General features: G+C 38.0%; 1 protein-coding gene across 12 annotated transcripts in view; it reads right to left on the bottom strand.

Annotated features, from left to right (window-relative positions):
• Positions 1 to 20,234, bottom strand: part of Akap13 (A-kinase anchoring protein 13) — a 273,195-nt gene that overhangs the window by 37,543 nt on the left and 215,418 nt on the right. For all 12 annotated transcript variants that reach the window (XM_020185782.2, XM_074061538.1, XM_074061537.1 and 9 more), the window contains 3 exons: positions 13,242 to 13,284; positions 11,319 to 11,451; positions 2,947 to 3,121 (listed from right to left, as the gene is read on the bottom strand). In XM_020185782.2, coding sequence (XP_020041371.2) covers positions 2,947 to 3,121; positions 11,319 to 11,451; positions 13,242 to 13,284 — 351 coding nt within the window. The remainder of the gene's footprint in view (positions 1 to 2,946; positions 3,122 to 11,318; positions 11,452 to 13,241; positions 13,285 to 20,234) is intronic.

The following is a 20,234-nucleotide window of genomic DNA, read 5'->3' as shown; positions in this document are numbered from 1 at the left end:
GTTTCACACATGAGATTACAGCTGGTCTACTGATGTTTTTTTAACTAAGAGAACGTACGACAGAAGTACTCAGCAGCTGCTAAACAAGAGAAAATAAATCAACGGTAATCTCCATATCACTTTAAATCTGTTTAAAGCAAACAAAACCAGTGTGTGATCCGAAACCCTCAGCATAGGCATTTCTTTATTATGAAAGACTACACCAAGCTTTCCACAAAACGAGTTTTCTGTGTCAGCTCATTACTCAAGGACAGCTTTCCATGATTAAGAATAAGGAAGAGGAAAAACATCCTTTCCTTGCCAAGTCACCCAGTCCTACAGCAGGGGACAGCTTGGGCTGAGTGAGGATCTCCCCAAGGCTTCATCTCAGTTAAATGCTGAAGAGACTTAGGCTTTGCTCCTAGCTTTCCTTTTGAAATCAAGGAGAAGCCTATAAGGGAGCCACATGGACACACTATTGCTTGCTATTTCTAGTGGCTATGATCATGACCACTTCTGTATTAGTCCACATGAGGGTTCTGCTTTCGCTTATTATTATATTATTGTTTTGGTGGTATTTGGTTTTAAACTCAGGGCCTCGTACTTGCTAGGCAGGCAGGCTCTCAATCACTTGAGCCTCCAGCTGTGTGACTTTCACATTTTTGTGTCAGACTTGTCCAGCTGTGTCAGAGATGTTCATTTGTTTTGCAACACTCTATCCTGCTCAATGTTTTAGTGTTTGCACTCACATAGATATATTAAAGTGGTGGAAGGCAGGAGTAAGTCAACATAAACCATCATAAGACATTACTATGCAGGACTACGTGGCTGATCTATCTAAGCCACAAGTGAAACCTGGTTGAGCAGCAGCCTGCTGTGTGAAGCTTCATTCAGGGGTCAGCAAAATAGGCTTATGTTAGACAAAAGAGAAAACTGTTTTTTCCTAAGAGCACAGTGGTTTCCTACGGGGTAGATGACTAACTGCAGGGATGATACATTTCCTGAGACTCCTGGGAAGATCCCAAATATGAGGGGATGAAGGGAAAGGACAAAAGATTCTGAGTCCCCAAATTACTCGTATTTTCCACTTCCTGCCAAGATAACAGATGGGGCTTCATGCATACAAACGTGCATTGCACCCTCTGTCCTGCAGGAAACCAGGAATATCAGCCAATTACTTCTGTTCTTTTGGGAAGATGACTACACCCTGTTCCCTTGCTTTCAAGCCTCGGTTCCTCCCATTTCTTGTTCTAGGAGGTAGGCTGGACAACATCATACACCAACTTTACTGCCACCACTAATTGCTAAGATTGTATCAACACTGCTTTTAGAACAGGCACCAAGCTCCTAAGTTTCTGCAAATCTGAAACGTATTTTTGAACCTTGGACACACTTCAGGACAATAATCAAATCTCATTTAAACCACGAGCTTCTCTGACTATCCCCTTCTAAATGTGTGGCTGTCTGTGCTAGGAGACAGACAGTTGCTGTGGGTGTCATCACAGCACTGGACAGGCAGCTGCTGGAATTGGCACCAAGTCTGCTTGGAAAGCTCCATGAGTATCATCCCTAACATCTGCCACCCCAGTGTTAATCAGTGGTGAAGACATCTCAAAACATTTGTTTCAACTGGTCATTTAAGTCTAACAGTAACAGACAATAAAATGATAGCAATGCTTTTGAAAACCTCAGAAGGAAAGGAGAATGTTTGGTGAGTCATTTTATTTGTGTGTGTGGCAGGGTAGTGTCCTTTAGTCAGTACTGCAGTTTGAACTCAGAGCCTTATGCTTACTAGGCAGGTGCTCTGTCACTTAAGCAAAGCTCTTTTTTGCTTTATTTTTCAGATATGCTGCTAATTAATCACCTTAGCCATCTAGCAGACTAGGCTAGGCCTAGGAGGCTAGTCTCTAGACTTGTCATCTCTCACCAAATCAAGCCTCCTTGATTTACTTTGGTATGCTCTACTTTGTCACCTGCTATGAGACATGTGCCTCAGATAGGATTTGCAGTTACAGTGTGTGTGCCACACCTGGCCCCGAGCCTATTTTTGCACAGCCCATCAACTACGAATGGCTTCTACATCTTACAGAGTTGGGAAAAACAAATAAGATGATACTAAATAACATGTAAAAATTTAAATTTCAATGTCCATAAACGGAGTTTGATTGAAGTAGAACCATGCTCCCTGGTTTATACACCTCTGGCTGCTTTTGTCTTCTAACTGCAGAGTTCAGTAGCTATGACAGAGACCGGATGTTCCACAAAGCCTAAGATATTTGTTATCTAAGTCCTGTACAGAGAAAGTTAACTGACTCTGGTCTGCAAGTGCCTTATCAAAACCAGGAACCATGCTCAGTTAACAGACTTGCCTTTAAGGTGGTTTTTATGCAGGTTAACAACAGGTCAATATGAAACATTTCTGCACGTGAAGACACTCTTGGCAGTCACCACAACTCAAAGCTGGTAAATGGCCAATGTATACCCTAAATGTCTTCATTACATTTAAATATACGTGTGTAAGGGTTAGGGACACAGCTCAGAGCTAGAGTGCTTGCCGTGCACGTAAAAGGTCCTGAGTTTGATCCCCAGGACTGAAAAAGAAAAACAAACAAACAAACAAACAAAAGCTTAAAAATAAGCATATATAATCTGATAAGAGATTGTGGGGAAGCTTTAGGGTTTGAGGCTATTGATTGTCTGGTAATGACACAGATGTTTGGAATATGAAGTCGTTTATGAATAAGAGAAGAGTTGTTTGAAACTGGAGACGTCTGAAAAAAATATAGGTTGGGTATTATGTATCTAAAGTTAATTTCTACAATGCTGTTTATTGAAAAATATAACCAGGGCTCCTTCTCTATATAAATGAGAAACAGATAAGGGGTGGGATGGACAGTAAACTAGAAAAAAACAACCTTCCCAAGCCAAGGGAACCTCATCTCATGAGAGAAGAAGCACGTCTCTTACTTGCACAAGTGTAGGCGTCTTTGTTGGTGAAAGGCTTCATGCACTGGCTACAGGTGATGGGACCCACAACAGGAATGGAACTGAAATTGTGCCCATTGAGAGTCTTCTTATCTTTTTCCTTCTCTTTGGAATCTTTCTCTTTCTCCTTAATTTTATCTTTCTCCTTCTCCTTTTCCTGCCAAAGAAAAGAATAATTAATTGGTCACTGCAAGATCTTCTGTTTACCTGATATCTAGATGATATGTGGTCCACAGTGGTTGATGACTTTTGGACAAAAGTGAGGAACAATATTCTGGCAAAATTTTCTCATTAACCCATGAGCACACAAGCTGCCTTAGAAAAATCCTATGGTAACTGGACAGGCCACACAGTTCTGGCAGTGGCTTATTCAGGGGTTACTTATACTGATAGACACAATGCCCAAAGACTGGCCTATCACCAGGAAGAGGCCTGTAATGTCAGGTAAGATTCTCCTTAGTAAGCCACCAGAGAGCCCACATAGGAAGCAATGAGTTTAGGGTCAGTTTAGGAATGGAGCAGAAGAAAGGATGCTAGTCATTCTGGGATCAGCTTGAGGGGACAGGAAAGATGACTGCATATCATGAAAACTCAGTACAAGCTCCTCTCTGCTGTGTGCACATGGCCACATAACTTCACTCAGTGAGGAGTCTCTGTGATGCTTCTTTTTTTACTGCAGGCAGAACTATTAAATACCCCCCACATATAGTTTTCACTAATTAGAGTTCTGAAGTTACAGGTTATTGACTTTGATCTGATGTTCACTTAGGGAGGAAGAGTGTGCTGAGAGAAGCAGGACAGATCAGGCCTGGGATCAAATGTAAGTTCTACACTACTTGTTAATGTATGATTTTGAACAAATTATTTCTCTGAGTCTCAGTCTCCTTATTTGAAAAATGGGAAAGGTACCTATTTCTTATGTTTAAGAAAAAAAATAGGCAAGACAAAATCTTTGTAAAGGATCTTGTACAATGTGTAGAACATAGAAAGTATAATCAGATTATAGTAATTATTCATGCCTCCTTAAAAACGAGTTTTGGTAGTTTATTACTCTCCTAATCCAGCACAGAAATAGCAGTGAAAGAAAGAAAATTTGACTCGTGGAGGGAGGATAAAAGAAATTAAGGAGTGGCAAAGAACACTGATGCAGAGCAGGGGAGACAGGAGGTACAGAAAACATAGGGAAGCAGCCTTGTCCCCTCAAGCTAGTTGCCACAGTGGTCATTTCCTTTAAGAAAATGACTTTCAGAGAAAGGATGTCCTCAAGGCTTAGCTGCTTATTCCTCTGCCCCGAGGCCCTGAGAGACAGGAAATGCAAGCAAAATGCCTCTGGTTTGAAGGGACAAGGCTTCCCAAGACCTGCTGATTGATCTCTATTGCGAAGCTCCCTTCTTTTCCCACAGTCTCCCTCACCTGTCACAGAGGGAAGAGGAAAAAACTGACATCAACTAATGTTCACTTTGTGTCCAGCCCCTGTACTAGATGCTTTCTAGTGACTGAGTACACTCCAATGGGGATGCGGGCCAAGGAGAGATTGGATTGGGTGGGAAAGAGATGGTCTGGATTGGAAATTGTAAACTCTGAGTACCAGACTGCTTATCACCTCAAAACAATACAGGGATGCTATGAATGTTCAGGAAACAGATCAAAAGCAGGGGGCTTTCATGTATTGACATCAGGCTTCAATCTACGAGGGCTTATTAAAACTTATACAGGCATGAAGAAGATGGAAAGGAATTTATATCTTGAAAACTTGAACAAACACTCAAGACTGTTAGATACTTAATGAAATATCTAAAGCAGTCAGGGACATTTCAGGTTCACACTGTGCTGAAGAGGCTGGAACTGTGCTCTCTATAAAATGTACTTTAGAAGCAATGCTTGGCAAAACACTTAGCTGGCCAATCCACATCAATGGACTAATCTTTCAAACCAGCTGGACCATGAAGAGCAACAACTCACAGGAGAGTTTCATCTACCACCACATGTTGTCACCTAGAAAAATACCTGGAAAATGGGTTCCCCAAAGTTAGTGATCATGATAACTACTAAGGCCTTACATCTTGAATCGATGCCTTCTCTAGATTACTTCAGTGACTCTGAAGTGGGCAGGGTGAGCACCATGCTTCCCAGTCTACAACTGAAATAACAATAAAGAACGTCTAAAATTCTGAGCAGTTCCTACTGCAGTAAGTAATTTACTGTATTTTCTCACAACCACCCAATGAAGTTTTGGTTATCTCCATTTTACATCTGAAAAGACTGAGGCTCAGAGATGTTTAACAATGGAGTTAAGGGCACATCCACAAGTGCTCAACCGGGCATTAAAATCCAGATCTGGCTGACAAACTCAGCTCTCACTCGCCACTCATACTGCCAAGGGCTGGAGAGGTTCCTTGACTTGCAGAAGGTCACAAAGCAAAAGATTAGCATAGTCAAAATTAGAACTTGTACATTCTGACTGTGTTCAGAATCCATCCACTATACTGAAATGGTAAATTAGCACTAAATGTATTATTTTGTAAAGTCCTTTGTGAGCAGAATATGTGCAACAAAAATCTAAGAGCCAACTGCCGTACTTTTAAAACTACATAAAGGAGAGAGAGGAAGGGAGAAAAACAAATTACTTCACTTTACAAAACAGGAAACTGTTCTAAACGAAAATTAGTAACTACTGAAGTACATACAAGTCTAACGAAAATCAGTAACAACACTTGAACTTTTTCAAATAACTCTTTTCTTTCAACTAAACTTTGCTAAAGGTTTCTTGATACATAAACTGTTAAGCTAAAAAGCATCTGTTTTTTTTTTCCTTGAGGAAGTTAAAAGCATGCTCCAACAGTTAAAATAAATTTGCTATGGCAATTATCTTATTCTCTCAAGCCTTGCAGTGGTCTTCAAACCTGAATAAAGAATTTCCTCATCTTTTTTGCAACAATCTAATCTAGTACTTCCAGGGATAAAACCAAAACAACTGTATGTTGCTTATTTATGTGTTTATTAGAATTTAGTCCTTTAAAGAAGTAGGCTCTTACCTCTCCATGTTTTAGTCCTGTGAATCTCACTGTTATGAGGGGTACTTCATGAAGCCGACCCCATTTTACAGACATGATTCAACCCCCATGCCAGGAAATGTGCTCTCACAGAAGGAGGGCTCATGCCGGCAGGGCAGAGCTCAGCAGCCTGGGGCTGCCATTATCACAACGGTAAGAGGAAGCCAGAAACTGGTTGAGAAAGGGAAGGAGGGAGGGCTGAGGCTGCTTGTTTCCTCAAGACAGTCTTAACTATTTGAATGCTGCTCCTAAGGCAGACTAAGTACCCTAGTTTATACAGGAAATAAAACATGGTGTGTGGACAGTGCTTATGTGGCAACATAGGAGATCTGGCAAGGATGAAGGGAAGTTTTTAACACTGGGAAGTAAGGAACACACTTATTTAAAAACAAACTCCAAATTTTATAAAAGTCAGTTTCATAAGAAAACGTTTCAATTACTTTTGATAAATGGTGACTAGGTGTTTTCTGAAGATTCACTTATCCATTTTAACAACTGCTAAAACACTTTAACTGTGTGCTGTGGAAAAAGAATCAAGAAGCATTTCAACAGGAAAGACACTGGAATGCTATGAGAGAAAATTTTCCCTTTTTAAAAGCCTATCTTTTTAGATAAGGAATCACAATTTTTAAAGTCAGAGGACACTCTGGAAAACTGAGGACATGATGTGATTAAACATCTGTCAAGGTACATTTCTGTAATTAAAGAGGAAATGAAAGAATTACTTTTAACACTGGAAACAGCAATCTACTCTGGAAGGAATTTTGAAGGGCTGATGGTATAGTTCTTTTACATGCAGAGCACAAAGCTGAATGTCTTGCTATAAGTCATGTAGCGTATCGGCTGGGCATGAATGTAATCCTTGCACCCCAAAACACCTACTGCTAGTCAGACTAAGAACTGGTCTAAAACATTTCTGACCATCTCTAGTGGTCTAAGTGAAGAAAAAAGCTTAAGACACAAGAAAATCAGTATGATAGGATGGTTTTAAAGTGGGCCTCTCTACTCCCTTTATGAATTTGAAGGCTACTCATTGAGTCTTAAATACCTGCAGCGGAGCTGACTTACTCAGCAGGAAACAGCATCACCTCTCAAAGACAGTGGCAGAAGCAGAGGCTGCCAGCCCTCCTGCTATGCATCACACTCTCAAAAACACTCCATGCATTTACCTAAAAACTTATGCAACCTGTTGTTAGCTTTCAAAAGGATATGTGAACTATCAGTAATTAAATTTCTTATGTAAAAATAAGAAATTGCATGCATAAAAAACCAGTGCCTATGTGCAAAATGTACCACTCAGGAATGTGAACAATTTGTTACCTAACGGCTGCTGACTTTTGGTTGCTTAGAATATTTAAAATTTACAATCACTGTTTAATATACAGAATGTAACAAACTCAGCTTAGTAAGTATGAGTTATTTTCATAAAAATATATACACTGTGTATAAGAAAAGCAATGGGGAGCAGGAAATGATTCTCCCTTTTTATTCCCATTTCTTCTCACTTTTATCCTGTTATATTAAATTCCTTTCCTAATAAACTTTACTATTACTTTTATTACAAAAAAAAAAAAAAAGGAGAAAGAAATGCTGAAATTTCTAACCCATCCTCAGATAAGAATTACAGGTGCCATCTTAATATAGCATTACATTATTTAGAAGATGAATAAAGGGAGTACATTAGGTCTCTTGTAGCATGTATCAAAAAATAATTTAAGAATCTGTGCACTCAGGAGGTGAAGGCAGAAGAACTCCAATTTCAAGGCACGAAGAGGAGGATGCAGCACTTTGCCTAGCATTACAAGGCCCTGGATCAGATCCCTAACACTGCCCCATCCAAAATAGTAAAAGCTTATCGTTTTTATAGAAAGGCCATTGTTAACTTCTTTCAATTTTGAAAGTTAACACTTTGAATCTTTTTTAACATTATGGGTAGGTAACATTATTCATAGTTTAAAAAAAGAGGTGTCAGCATCACTATACTAAGAAAATTTATTATTCATTTATTTTTGTGTTACTGTTTAAAAAACAAAATGCTTCTTTATGGTAAAGCTCTGTTGTGGATGCATGCTATATTAAGACAGGGTATTTAATGTAACTCAACAGAATTTGAATGCTATCTTTATCTACACTGACAAAATCCAAGATGTTCTGGGGTAAGTTCTGTGGAATCTTACTTAAAAGAAAGCTAATAACCATATGAAAGATGCCATCTTAATAAACAAGGCAGCTGGGCACCCTCAACACTTCATCATGGGAAATAACCCAGGGTTATTAATTTGCAATTTTTTGAGTTTCCATTGCTACAGACAGCAAAACCCTCAAAGATCAAATTTTGATGTCAAGACTGAAAGAGGAACCAACTTTAATTGTAAAAGAATGTTGTCACTTTAACTAAGGAGATTATCAGAAGCAAGAGGTCAACTGAAACTTCAACAGTTTCTGCCAGTGATGGCACATCTTCCTCTAACACAAATGGCCTTTTCTCCTGTCTGTCTCATCCCTTTAGTCCTTTGAGGTTAAAAAGTTTACAAAAGAGTGATGCATGCCTATAATCCCAGCTACACAGGAGGAGGAGACAGAAGGATCATAAATTTGAGGCCAACTTGGCTAGATGGCAAGCCCACTCTCAAAAAAAACAAACAAAAATACTTAACTAAAATATGCAGTAAGAGACTATCTCAGAAGCAAAGTTCGAAAACAAAAGCACAGGGAGTGTGGCTCAAGAGGCAGAGTTCTTGCTTACCATCAGCAAGGCCCTGGGTTCAAACCCCAGTTCTGCAAACAGGAAACTAACTTTAAAAACAGTAAAAATGAGAAAGGAAAAGAAAAAGAAAAAGGGTGAAAAAACCCCTATCCTGGAAAGTGATGGATTTCGTTTAAGAGAAAGCATGAAGTGACAAAAACGATTTGCTGGAATCAGATTGGCAGCAGTTCTGCCTTAGTCTGTATTTAGTTCCATGACTTGAAACATACTTCTTTGTGCTTCAGTTTCTAGAATAAGGAGCTGGGTGGAGTGAGACTTTTTTAAAGGTCTGAGTTGTCTTGCATTGTTTTTTTCTAATGTCTGTCTGTATTTCCTCATCAAGATCACTGTGTATTCCTGTGCTGTCCTAAAAGTAGAGTCATGGGGAGATAGACAGAAAAGGGGAATCTTCACTTATTTATTGGTCTTCCAATAAAAACTCTAAAGATTCTGCATATAAATAAAAAATAATGAGAACATTCTGAAATAGTCCAAACTAGACCATAAAAAATTTTAAAGTTAAGACTGTGAGCTTTTGTTCTTTTAAGTGCTTGCTAGCACCTAGTAGAATACTTAAAATATAGAAATCACTCAATAATACCTGGCTAATTTACCTTGCTCTTTCCAAGGGAATTTTCTTTTGTCGACACTAACTACTTACTATTCAAGAAGCAGTGACATAAGTAAAATAAATATGTGGAATACTGGTAAGCATTCTACCCTCTTTGACCTGTTTTTGTTTTTTTTTAATTCTAAAATCAGGTCAAGTATGAAGTTAATGTTTAAATATGTAAATTATGCTAGAAAAGATGTGCTAGACTTTGCATCTTTTCATGATTGCCCAGTCTCTCCATACTGCACTTGGGTAGAAGAAATACAGAGAAAACAGAATCCTGGTGGCAGGTTTTATGGAAAAATTCCTCCGAGACTGAATAAACCTAGTATTTGCTAAAAGAAAGAGATCTTATTTACAAAATTTACTATTATGGTTTCAATCTTAAATCTTAAATCCCCCAAAGGCCCATATACTAAAGGATCTGGAGGTAGTGGAACGTTGAGGAGGTGGGGCCTAGTGGAAGTGGGTGTGGGGGATGTCCTTGCAGGGGATGGGGGACCCTTCAAGCTCTTCAGTTTGTCTCTCTCACGCTCCCTCCTTCCTGGTCACAATTAAATAAACACATCTCCTTTGCCATATGTTCCCATCATAACACACTGTACCTCACAGACCTCACAGACCCAAAGCAATGGGCTCAAGTAACCATAGGCTGAAATCTCTAAACCACGGGACAAAATGAATTTTTTGTTAAAAGTTCATTACTTGAGGTATTTTATCACAACAATGGAAAGTTAACACACCTAGTAAAATAAATTGGCTGTATTTCTATCAGCCCACTTACTGAGTGCCAGAGAGGCTCAGTGGAGAGAAGGGAGTGTGTTTCTATAACAACACTCCTGAGTTCAATGCCTGTTTACTCCCTTACTTTAAGTATGTGTGTATGCAATGTGTTTCCATTTATGTATTTGTAAATACAAAACACACAGATATATAGTGATTCCTTACTGTATATACCCTTAACTGATTTTAAATTCTATTTATTTTTTTGTGGTGGTGTCTAGGTGTTGAATTGTGTATTACAGGGGGAGTGAGAGGCAAAAAGTTTTGCCCCACTGATTTAAAATGGATCAGTTTTGGTTTAACATTGGGAATCAGTATAAGACTGTCAACTTTTCTTTCTTTGTAAAATATACTGGTAAAGATTAGAAATACTTAAATTAAAATGTTAAGAGTATTTACTTCTCTCTGATGTACAGTTATTATAGACAACTTTTATTTTCTTTTATATTTTGTAGAATCCTATAACATGTAATTACAATTAGATAGAAAATTAGTTTGAAGGGAGGGGGTGGGGGCAGGGGGGAGAAATGACCCAAGCCTTGTATGCACATATGAATAATAAAACAATAAAAATAAAAAAAAAATTAGTCTAAAAATTTTAACTTCTTAAGCACAAAAGAGGATATATCTCAAATATTCCTAATTAGAAACAGACTCAAGAATTAGTCTTAAAAGTTCTTGTAATTTTTTGTGGCCTAATTTTATTCCCTCTCAACCTCAATATGATAGTATTTTCAATTTCCTTATCTCAGCATAAAATCCTTCCACTGCATTTTCAACCTGATTTACCAATTTCAGCACTGTGGTTGAAGGTATGGGACCAGAAGCCAAAGAGACATAGGTATGAATCTCTTCTTCACATTAGGTAAGGTACCCCACTCCTAAAGAAGGAAGCTAATACTACTTACCTTAAAGGGTTGTTGAAAGGACTGAGTAGGTTGCCTTACGAACAACCCTTGGCACATAGTAAAAGTAGTAGGTAGCAGTAACTTGCTCATATAAGTGTAGATTTTCTTCAAGTAGGTTATTACAGAGCACCCTTGAATTTATTTCCATTTGTGTCCCCATTGTTTAATTACTTTGGGGGGGGGGAGGGTCTATGAAGGCTGTTGAGATGATTGATTGAGGTGTCACAAAGAATGCCCAGGGTAATACTTACTTTGCTCTTCTTACTGCTGGACATTTTATTCCTGATGTAGCTGAATGTACGACTAACTTTTGTTCCACTCTTCCCTTCGAAATCTTTCTTGGAGGGGCTTTGTGGCGGGAAATTATAGTTCTCTTCTGTTATACTAAATAAAAACAAGAAGACTGATTTGTCAAGGACTAGAGAAGTTAAATGGGAAGAAGAATGAGAGCTGGACAGAGGCTGCTGAATGGTTTCACACAGTATCTGAGAAAGAGTATGCCACAACACCCATGTTGCCAAAGCCTGGCTAAGTTTTCTCATAGTACTCATTAATGTTTCAGTTATGGACTTACAATGACTGATGTTAAAAACAAACTGTCAATTATTTGTTAATTATTTTATCTTCTTTGCAATAGGTGCTTGAAAAGAAATCCACATACATGATGGAATGATAGAGTGTTTGTTGGTTAGGGTTGCAAAACAAAGGACCTTCAGGAATCTGAGTTCAACAGTATAGGCCACATACTTTTTGGCATTCTGAACAATTAAGACCGTGGACTAGTCCACAAAGCTATGCACAATTTTTGGAGGGAACAGCAGACAGAATGTGCAAAGAAAGATCCATTTGAAGAGTTTTCCAGAGATCCAGATTTATGACTGGTCTACTGCTCAGGAAGCCTACATAAAATCCAAGTCCAGCCAAGATGTTACACTTTAGGAAACTCAATGGTTGATTTCTTTAAATAATGACAGGTAGTTAAATAATTCATTATATGGAAAAACAATCCATTTATACCATTTTGCTTTGCCATTTTACAATTTTAGAAATTTCCCATAAGAAAGTGTTGGCCTCTGTGAGAAAGCAGACAGAAGAAAGATCATAGGGAACCCCTTCGACAGCTGTATTTTTTATATATATATATATATATATATATATATATATATATATATATATATATATATATATATATATGCTGTTTACAAAACAAAGCAGTCTGTTTTTAAGATAAAAGGGAATTGGTATGAAAACCACTGCTCTGGAAAGGAGAAGGAAAAAGCTATGAAAGCAGTGTACAGTGTACAAAGAACCACTCATTGAGAGAGTCTTGGTCACTGAATCACAACCAGTGCCTTTGCATAAAGGAGGGCAACTTAAAACTATGAGGCACAATCAGAACCCCAAACATACTTAAATTATACATCCAACCTCATAAGCAAGAACAAGAAACACAAAAGTAAGAAGTGAGTCAGAAATTTTTTGGATGCTGTCAAGTAAAGACTTAATTCAGGGCTGGGGTGTAATTCAGTGGTTTAGTACTTGCAGTATCCTCCTGCCCCTCTTCTCAAGTCAACAAGAACCAATTCAATTACTTGGATAGAGCTGTGTCTGACATACATGTACTCAAAAGAACTGTTATTTTTGGTTGGTTGTCTGTTTTTGTGCTGGGAATAGAACTCAAGGCTTCATGCATGCAAGCACTCCACCACTGAGCCATATCCAGCCCTCAGCATGAAAGCTTAAAATGACTAAGAAGATAGCAACACTGCATGGGTGCGTCCTCTCTCTCACTCTCTCTCTTTCTCTCTCTCTCACACACACACACACACAGAAACAAAATGCTGTTAAGGACTTAAGAACTAAAAATTTGTTTCAGCAAAGTGTGCATAAGCTCATAAAGTCAAACGTAAGTGTTTTTTTTACATGAATAGATGTAAACAATAACATTTATCATGAGGACAATATAAAAAGTAGAAAACTATCGAAGATATTCTGAAAAAGACACAGCCGTCATTACAAAACCACTTCTAACAATTATTCCAAACTGATAACTCAAGGAAGTAAGAATCTGATAAGCTCAAATAACTTAATACACTTAATTAAACGCTGTAAGATAGTGTGGATTTTCTTCATTTCATTTTGGGAAAAGGAATAACAAAACAAATGGACAGTACCTCTCAGTAAGATTGGCACTGGTGTTGTGGAAGGGCCGTGAATCTAGAAAACAAAAACAGGCAGAGGAAAAATTAGAACAAAAGGATTTTACCCTGATGACAGGTAAAATATTTAAAAGATTGCAACACAGCTAAAGCACAAAGTATTTGAAAGTCAGTGAGTGGTGTCTCCTTAAAAGGTTTGAAGAAGGAAAAATTAAACTTGAATCTTTAAAATTAGAAATGGAATTAAGTAGAACAGGCAGTGAATTCCCCATGAAGAAAATAATGTCTGGAATTCAACATCAGTATTCTTTCTAATGCTTAAACATGCATGAAATAGATTTTATTCCTTTTCTTATCAATGTTCTGATTCCTTAGGTCATCTTTCTGAGTTTCTTCAGAGGAAGAATATAAAGTAAAAAAATCTAGCATTGTCTGAAAGTCTCCTGAGACGTCATCAGATTAGTGAACAGAAAGGAGTATCGGAGTAGCTTATAAAGTCTTGGCCATGTCACTCATTTAGGGTAAAGACTTTTCAGTACAGCTCCCTATATGAAACGTGTGGAATGAACTAGATGGTAAGGTCCTTCCACTGCGACAGTGGTAAAATGAATGAGGCAGACGCATTCTTCTTCCTCTCCTCTCTTCCATTTATGGTTATTAAATTCTAAGGTTAAGGGAGATAGCAGGGCAATAAGTAGGAAAAACAGAGGAAATAGTATTATTTTTTGATTTACCACATGTGACTAAAGTTTGAGCTAAGGCCCTAGAACAGAGCAAAAGTTCCTTCAATCACAAACTAAGAAATGGTTTCAATCTTTAGTGAGATCAGAGATAGGTTGCTCAGTGTTAACTACTGTTGTGAGGTTGGTTTCAAGGATCTGAGATTACTATGAGCAAAGCTTTAATTTGACAGAGATTTGCAGATATCCCATGACCAGATTACCAGCATTTGCAACTCTTTTAAACTTGAAATCTGTTCTAGATTCTAAGCAGAAAGGCAAAATTGTAGACATTACTTAGTAACTTAAGTAGTCAACAGGTTGGAATAATGCCTAGGAAGCTTTATAAAAAGCAAATTCTAAATTTTCACAAGTTTGTCTTTTCTACTTTCTCCTGTTCTCTACCTGCACTTAGATGCCTGGTAACAACAGGCAGGCATGAGGCTGAGACCTTGAGTAAGAGTAAGGGCATCTGGGGTCTTCCCAGTTCTGCACAATCTACGAGTGAAACTACGTCTCAGTTTTTCAAAAAATCAATAGGGTGAGTTAAGTAAGTGACTTAAAAACCTTTTCCCATCCAAGGGGTCTTCAATGACATAAGCAGCATTAAATTCTGTTAGGAGGGCACAATCCTGTTGTGCATCTCGGCAATTACCTATTAAGTTACTGCCATAGTAATAGTAACAAAATAAAATTCACAGTGTAGAAAAAGAAGCAACAATAAGCCTGAGCAAGAATAAACTACCAGATTTCTGTGGAATAAACTAAAAACTAAAAAAATGTGTGATCTGCCCATAAAATATTTGTTCAAATTTCAACCAGATTTTCTTTTAAGACACAGTACCACCTTCGTGTTATTATCCTATACCCAGGAATAGTATTATACTATGTCTGTCCACATAGCCAGTTACTTTTCAAAGTGTGCTCTACAGACTGCTGAAGTCGTGAGCAGTAGAGATGGTCCTGACGTATTAGTTTCCTTATTAATAAATCTGGGAAACACAGCATAAAGAACAATGCCTTAGAACCTCACAGTGTACACACATCAGCACTTTTAATTCTTACTAGTGTTTTTCAGTTAAGGGGCACAGCTTGAGAAATGCCACACATTTGACTCAAAGGCTTCTGCAGCTTCTATATGTTTAGGATTGCATCATCATGTCAGATTAACTGTCACCAGTGCAGTTATGTGATTACAGTTTATTAGTGGCAGACAAAATGCTATGGGGACTTTGGTTAATTTGTCAAGATAACTTGGCTATTTTCTAGAGTATTATCAATACCTTAAGATAAAGCATTTGGAAAATTTTAAACACCCAAAGTTGAAGTGGATTCTTATAACTTTCCTCCTACTACAATGAATATAAAATAAGTATTTTATGTGTCTTCTTGTCAAATATCTTTTGATAGTGAAAAACAGATGGAAACTAATAAGCTCTCCATTTAAAACCAACTAAATCATGCTACTATGCCAAAGGCACTTTGCTTTAAAAGCAGTGTAATAATGGTAGCCAGACGTAATACTTATATATTGCTCCAACTTCAGACCAGAGGAATCAGGGTGCACAATCAAACAGATATAACTGAGACACATAAAATCAGGTACATGAAAACAATTAATTGCTTAACTTTAAAAATACCAACCCCAGAATGTTATAGAAATATAATTGAAGACAATGATTTTCATGAAGACAGGATTCACTTCCTTTCCAAGTTTACTAAAACTGATACTTTAAAAAGTTTTAAGACCCTGGAATGGTAGCCTATGCTTTTATTCCCAACTATTCAAGAGGGGGAGATCAAGAGGACTATGGTTCAAGGCTTAGCCTGGGCAAAAAGGCTGGCCATCTCAACCAATAACCTGGGTGTGGTGGTGCATGCCTGTGATCCCAGCTATGTGGGAGGCAGTGGGGAGGAGGATCATGGTCTGAGGCTGGCCCCAGGCAAAAATGCAGGATTCTACCTGAAAAACAACTGCAGTAATAAGGGTTGGGTGTGTGGCTCAACAAATGTGAGGCCCTGAGTTCAAACCACAGTATTGCCTGACCCTGAAAAAGTTAAAAAAAAAAAAAAACACTTTAAAAAGTTTTTAAACTAGGTATTACCAGGAATGTGTTAATCTGAATCCTATAGATCACTGAAAGGACTGTGGCATAACATTAAAGTTCCAAAGGAGAGAAAGTAGGAAAGGAAACCCACACACACCCATGGGTGTGTGTGTGTGTGTGTGTAACACTCCAATCCTTTAATCTATGGGATCTAATCTCAGAGTGAAAGTACTTTTTTTTTTAAAAAAAAGAAATGGTCTGAAAAGTGGAAAGAAAAAAAACGTAACACCAGCTTTTATATACTACTGATGGACTAGATAAGTTCCAGGAGACAGAAAAAAAGCAACATGGAAAATAAAGTTGATTTTACCAAATCGAAAGTTTTGTGAAATTAGTATCATTATCACAAAGGGTACAGAATGGGATGGGAACTTAACCCTTATGCCTTTGTGGTGTGTTCTGGAAAGATACCTGGTGCCCTGGAATCAGGAGGCCATTGGACCAATCTGTATTAGCAGTGATGGAAAACAAAATTGTTTCATCAGAATTAATTTTAAAGGCATGTATGAAGTCAAGTGATTTATGAAAGATGGTACACAAGGGGACACAAATCCTCAAACAATTAAATTTTTTAGTAACAAGCCTACAGCATTTTCAGAGCTGGTCTGAACGTGGAGAACAGCTACTGGACACCAAAGTTGCTTACTTACTATGCAACTCCTCGTCCTCATCACTGGAATAAGAAGAGCCAAGAGAAAAGAGAGTTTTAGATTTAAGGAGGAGCGGAGAGATGCTGATGGAGAAGGAGATCCGCCTTGCTGGCTGCATCTGCGGCTGTGCTGAGGAGTGGGTTAACAGAAAGACATTAGAGCATGCACAGAGGATGGTACTAGGATAAAGCAAAAGGACCACCATGTGGGACACAATAATGTTACTGGCCTATGGGGTTCCAGGAAAGGCTATCGAGATGAACAACGGATAATGAAAATTATTTTAATTTCTGAATATGTGTACTTCTACCAAAGCTTTTTTAAAAAGTCACCAAACAAGTATGTGCTTCTTAGATTATGAAAACAAGAAGTAAACTATTTTTAATGGTCACAATTCATAGCTACAGCTTGCTTTCTTAGAAGTACATGAAAAGTATATCTAGTAGTGGTATTTCTTAGGATTTGGTATTTAGATCTGTTCTCACCCACCTCAAATCTCATTTACTCTCATCTCTTAACAGTGTGAATATAGTATGCTGGGGCCTCACATCTTTCTAATGTTTGAGGCAGACTATCTTTCAGGCTACCCCTCACCATCTCACTGCTCACCTGTGGGTGGATTCCTGGGGGCAGCTGAAACTCAACAAATACAGAAGAGTTGACTTTTTACTTTCCTGCTGACTTGCTCCTCCTCCTGTATTCCTTCATTTGGAGAGTGGTACCTAACATAACTAACTACTTAAACCAGGAACCTGTAGCACATCTCATCAGACCTCTTTGACTTTGTCTTCTAGAATTCTGAACTTCACCTTCTCCCCTGGTGTCACTGTGCTAAGCTCAGCCCAGGACACTATCTCCCAAGAGTCTTCTGTGACCCACAAACCTCTCCTTCCAGACACCTCTGTCTCTGTGGAGATGTGAAGTGTTTTAATCATCTTACATGATATTCCCTCAGGTAAGAAACCCAAGTTCTTCGATTTAGCTTTCCACATACTAATTTACTCAGCTAATTCCTAGCTTCCTTTGGTGTAAACCTTGTTACTGCACCTCCTTAGTAAGCCTTCTGTGACTTTTGAAGTCTGTCACTTCCACAGCTCTGAATACTTGTTTCAGTTGTCTCCTTTGCCATTTTCTATTAGACTTACTTGTTCTCTTATCTGTAGGGTATTAGGAAAGAAACCATACCTCTAAGTTCATCCCTCAACTACCACTATCTAGTTTGGTGCATAGCAAAGAGTAGGTACTCAAATATGGACTGGATAAACAAGCAAATCAATCTTCTTTTTATCAGGGTTTTGAAAATGCCCTGTATCTACTGATATGAAAACCAGTCTGTAGCGCAGACAAAATACTAAGTGGTATCAGACTACTTTGTCTGTGCAACCAGCGCAATTAACAGAAACCACAGAAATACTGGCACAAATGTCTGTACATTGGCTTTTTAGGCAATGACAGTTCTGCATAAGAACTAACACTATAATGTGTATTCTACAGTATTTGCAAATGTGAGTAAATTTTGGGAATGACACAAAGTACCTTATCTAGAATCTAAAAGTGTCCTCCTTTTATGTTAAGCAATTATGAATCTTAAGGATAAATCTTATTTGTATGAATATCTAAAGTATACCCCTGACATATATGGAAGGCATCAACATATATGAAAGAGGTTCTGGTAACATAGTGATTGAATTTTATAAAGTACTCAAAGAACACACACACATGGTACAAATATATATATCTACTACATATTAAGCATAAGTATGTACACAAAGACTTATAACTTAATCAAAAGATCAATAAAGTCTATTTGCCCAACTAAATTTTTGTTCTTTCTGACATGTTTGTCAATGCTGACCTCCAAATAGGACTATGTTAAAAAAATGTGCTTTTCAGTAAGTTTCTACCCTACTGTCCACAGTTAAGCACAGAAAAAAGAGAAAAGGAAAAAACCCTCATTAGCTCTGGTGCCTAGCTTTCCTGAGGCTCATTCTGATCTTTGGTCACACAGGTCATGCATCTTTTAGACCTACTACAAATGATGCATAAAAACTAGAGGTCAGTTTTCTCAAGGTGGACTTTGCTTTCACAGCATACCGCAAGCTGTACAATTACAAGCTACTGCTCCCATCAGAACATGTGTAAGAAACTTGGCAAACGCACACTCCGTTAGTGAATGTCTAAGAGTAACCGTACGGGCAAGTGCCATTTGTGAATACCCTTCTTTATAATAAATAACAAGCCATGCCAAACAAAGGGGAAAATAAAACTTCATTAAGCAACATCTACAGGGGTTTAACATTTAACATCATCACTAATGTACTTAAGAGCTCTACATTACAAACAGTTTCTCTATTTGGAACATTATCTGGGTGGGAAAAATGAGCTTAAATATTGTTTAGTCTTGGAAAGGAATCCTCTGTAATAAACAAACTACTCTGCATATGCAAATATATTTATTCTTAAATTCTGTCATGAAATCATCTTAGTTTCCCAGCATGTGGGAGTTGGAAGTAAGAAATACAACGAACGCCTTTGTTGGAGTGGTTTCTCCTCAGAATCATCTTCCCTGCATGCCTCACAATGGAGCCAGCAAAACGTGCTCCTCCATCGAAGTTTTTCTGCTCAAGTATGCTGCACCTTGTCCACTTCCCACCCAGAAAATGACACGGAAATATCTCAGTCACTGTCTTTACTCAGTATTTTCTTCTTCATCAGTGGATTTTGAAACAGATCTCAGCTTAGAAATCATGTTTTAAATCTGACTGTTTTTTCTAATCTAGCAAATGACCCAAGACATTTCAGATGATACATTCAGGGGATATCCATTTTCAAAGATGCTCAGAAGTTAATAGCTATGAAAGACTGTGATAGAAGCAGCTATCAGGAAGACAGAGTAGAGGTAAAAGCTGAGCAGCAGTGAGCAAGGATGACTTCAGAAAGCACTTTGTTGCTAAACGAGCATGCTCTTAAGATACAGCCCTGGCAAGGCAATGAGGGACAGAGTTTTTGTTTCTTTAACACTGCTTAAATTCTGGTCAGAGAAAAAGAGACCTTGGCACTGTTGTAGTCACTGTGAACTACAGCCCTCCCTCCATAAAGATAACAAGTGCTTATTAAACGACAGGAAATGTGCTGACAAGTTTAAATAAACTCAATTTAAGCCACATCACATTATTACACCCATTCAACACTTGAATGCCTGAGGGAGTTTCTATAACCAGCTCCAAGTCATACAGCTACTAAATGTGTGCTTACATAAACCATCAGTTAAAATATCTTAGGTGTATTAAACACTTCAGCTTTAAATATCAATTGTAAATACTAATGATGATACTATTACCTACGAAGACTTTGACTAAAGATGAAACTTGAAGAGTTGCCTTTAAAAAAAAAAATTGATTCAGGGTCTCACTATGTGGCCCACATTAGCCTTCAACTTGAGATCTTTCCTCTGCCTCCCTAGTGCTAAGATTATAGGAGCATGTGATACCATTTACCTATGGATCACACTGGAGATTAACTTAGGCCATG

Source organism: Castor canadensis, chromosome 19, assembly GCF_047511655.1.
Source record: "Castor canadensis chromosome 19, mCasCan1.hap1v2, whole genome shotgun sequence".
Classification (NCBI taxonomy): Eukaryota; Metazoa; Chordata; class Mammalia; order Rodentia; family Castoridae; genus Castor; species Castor canadensis.
This window is presented reverse-complemented; position numbering and strand designations above follow the sequence as displayed.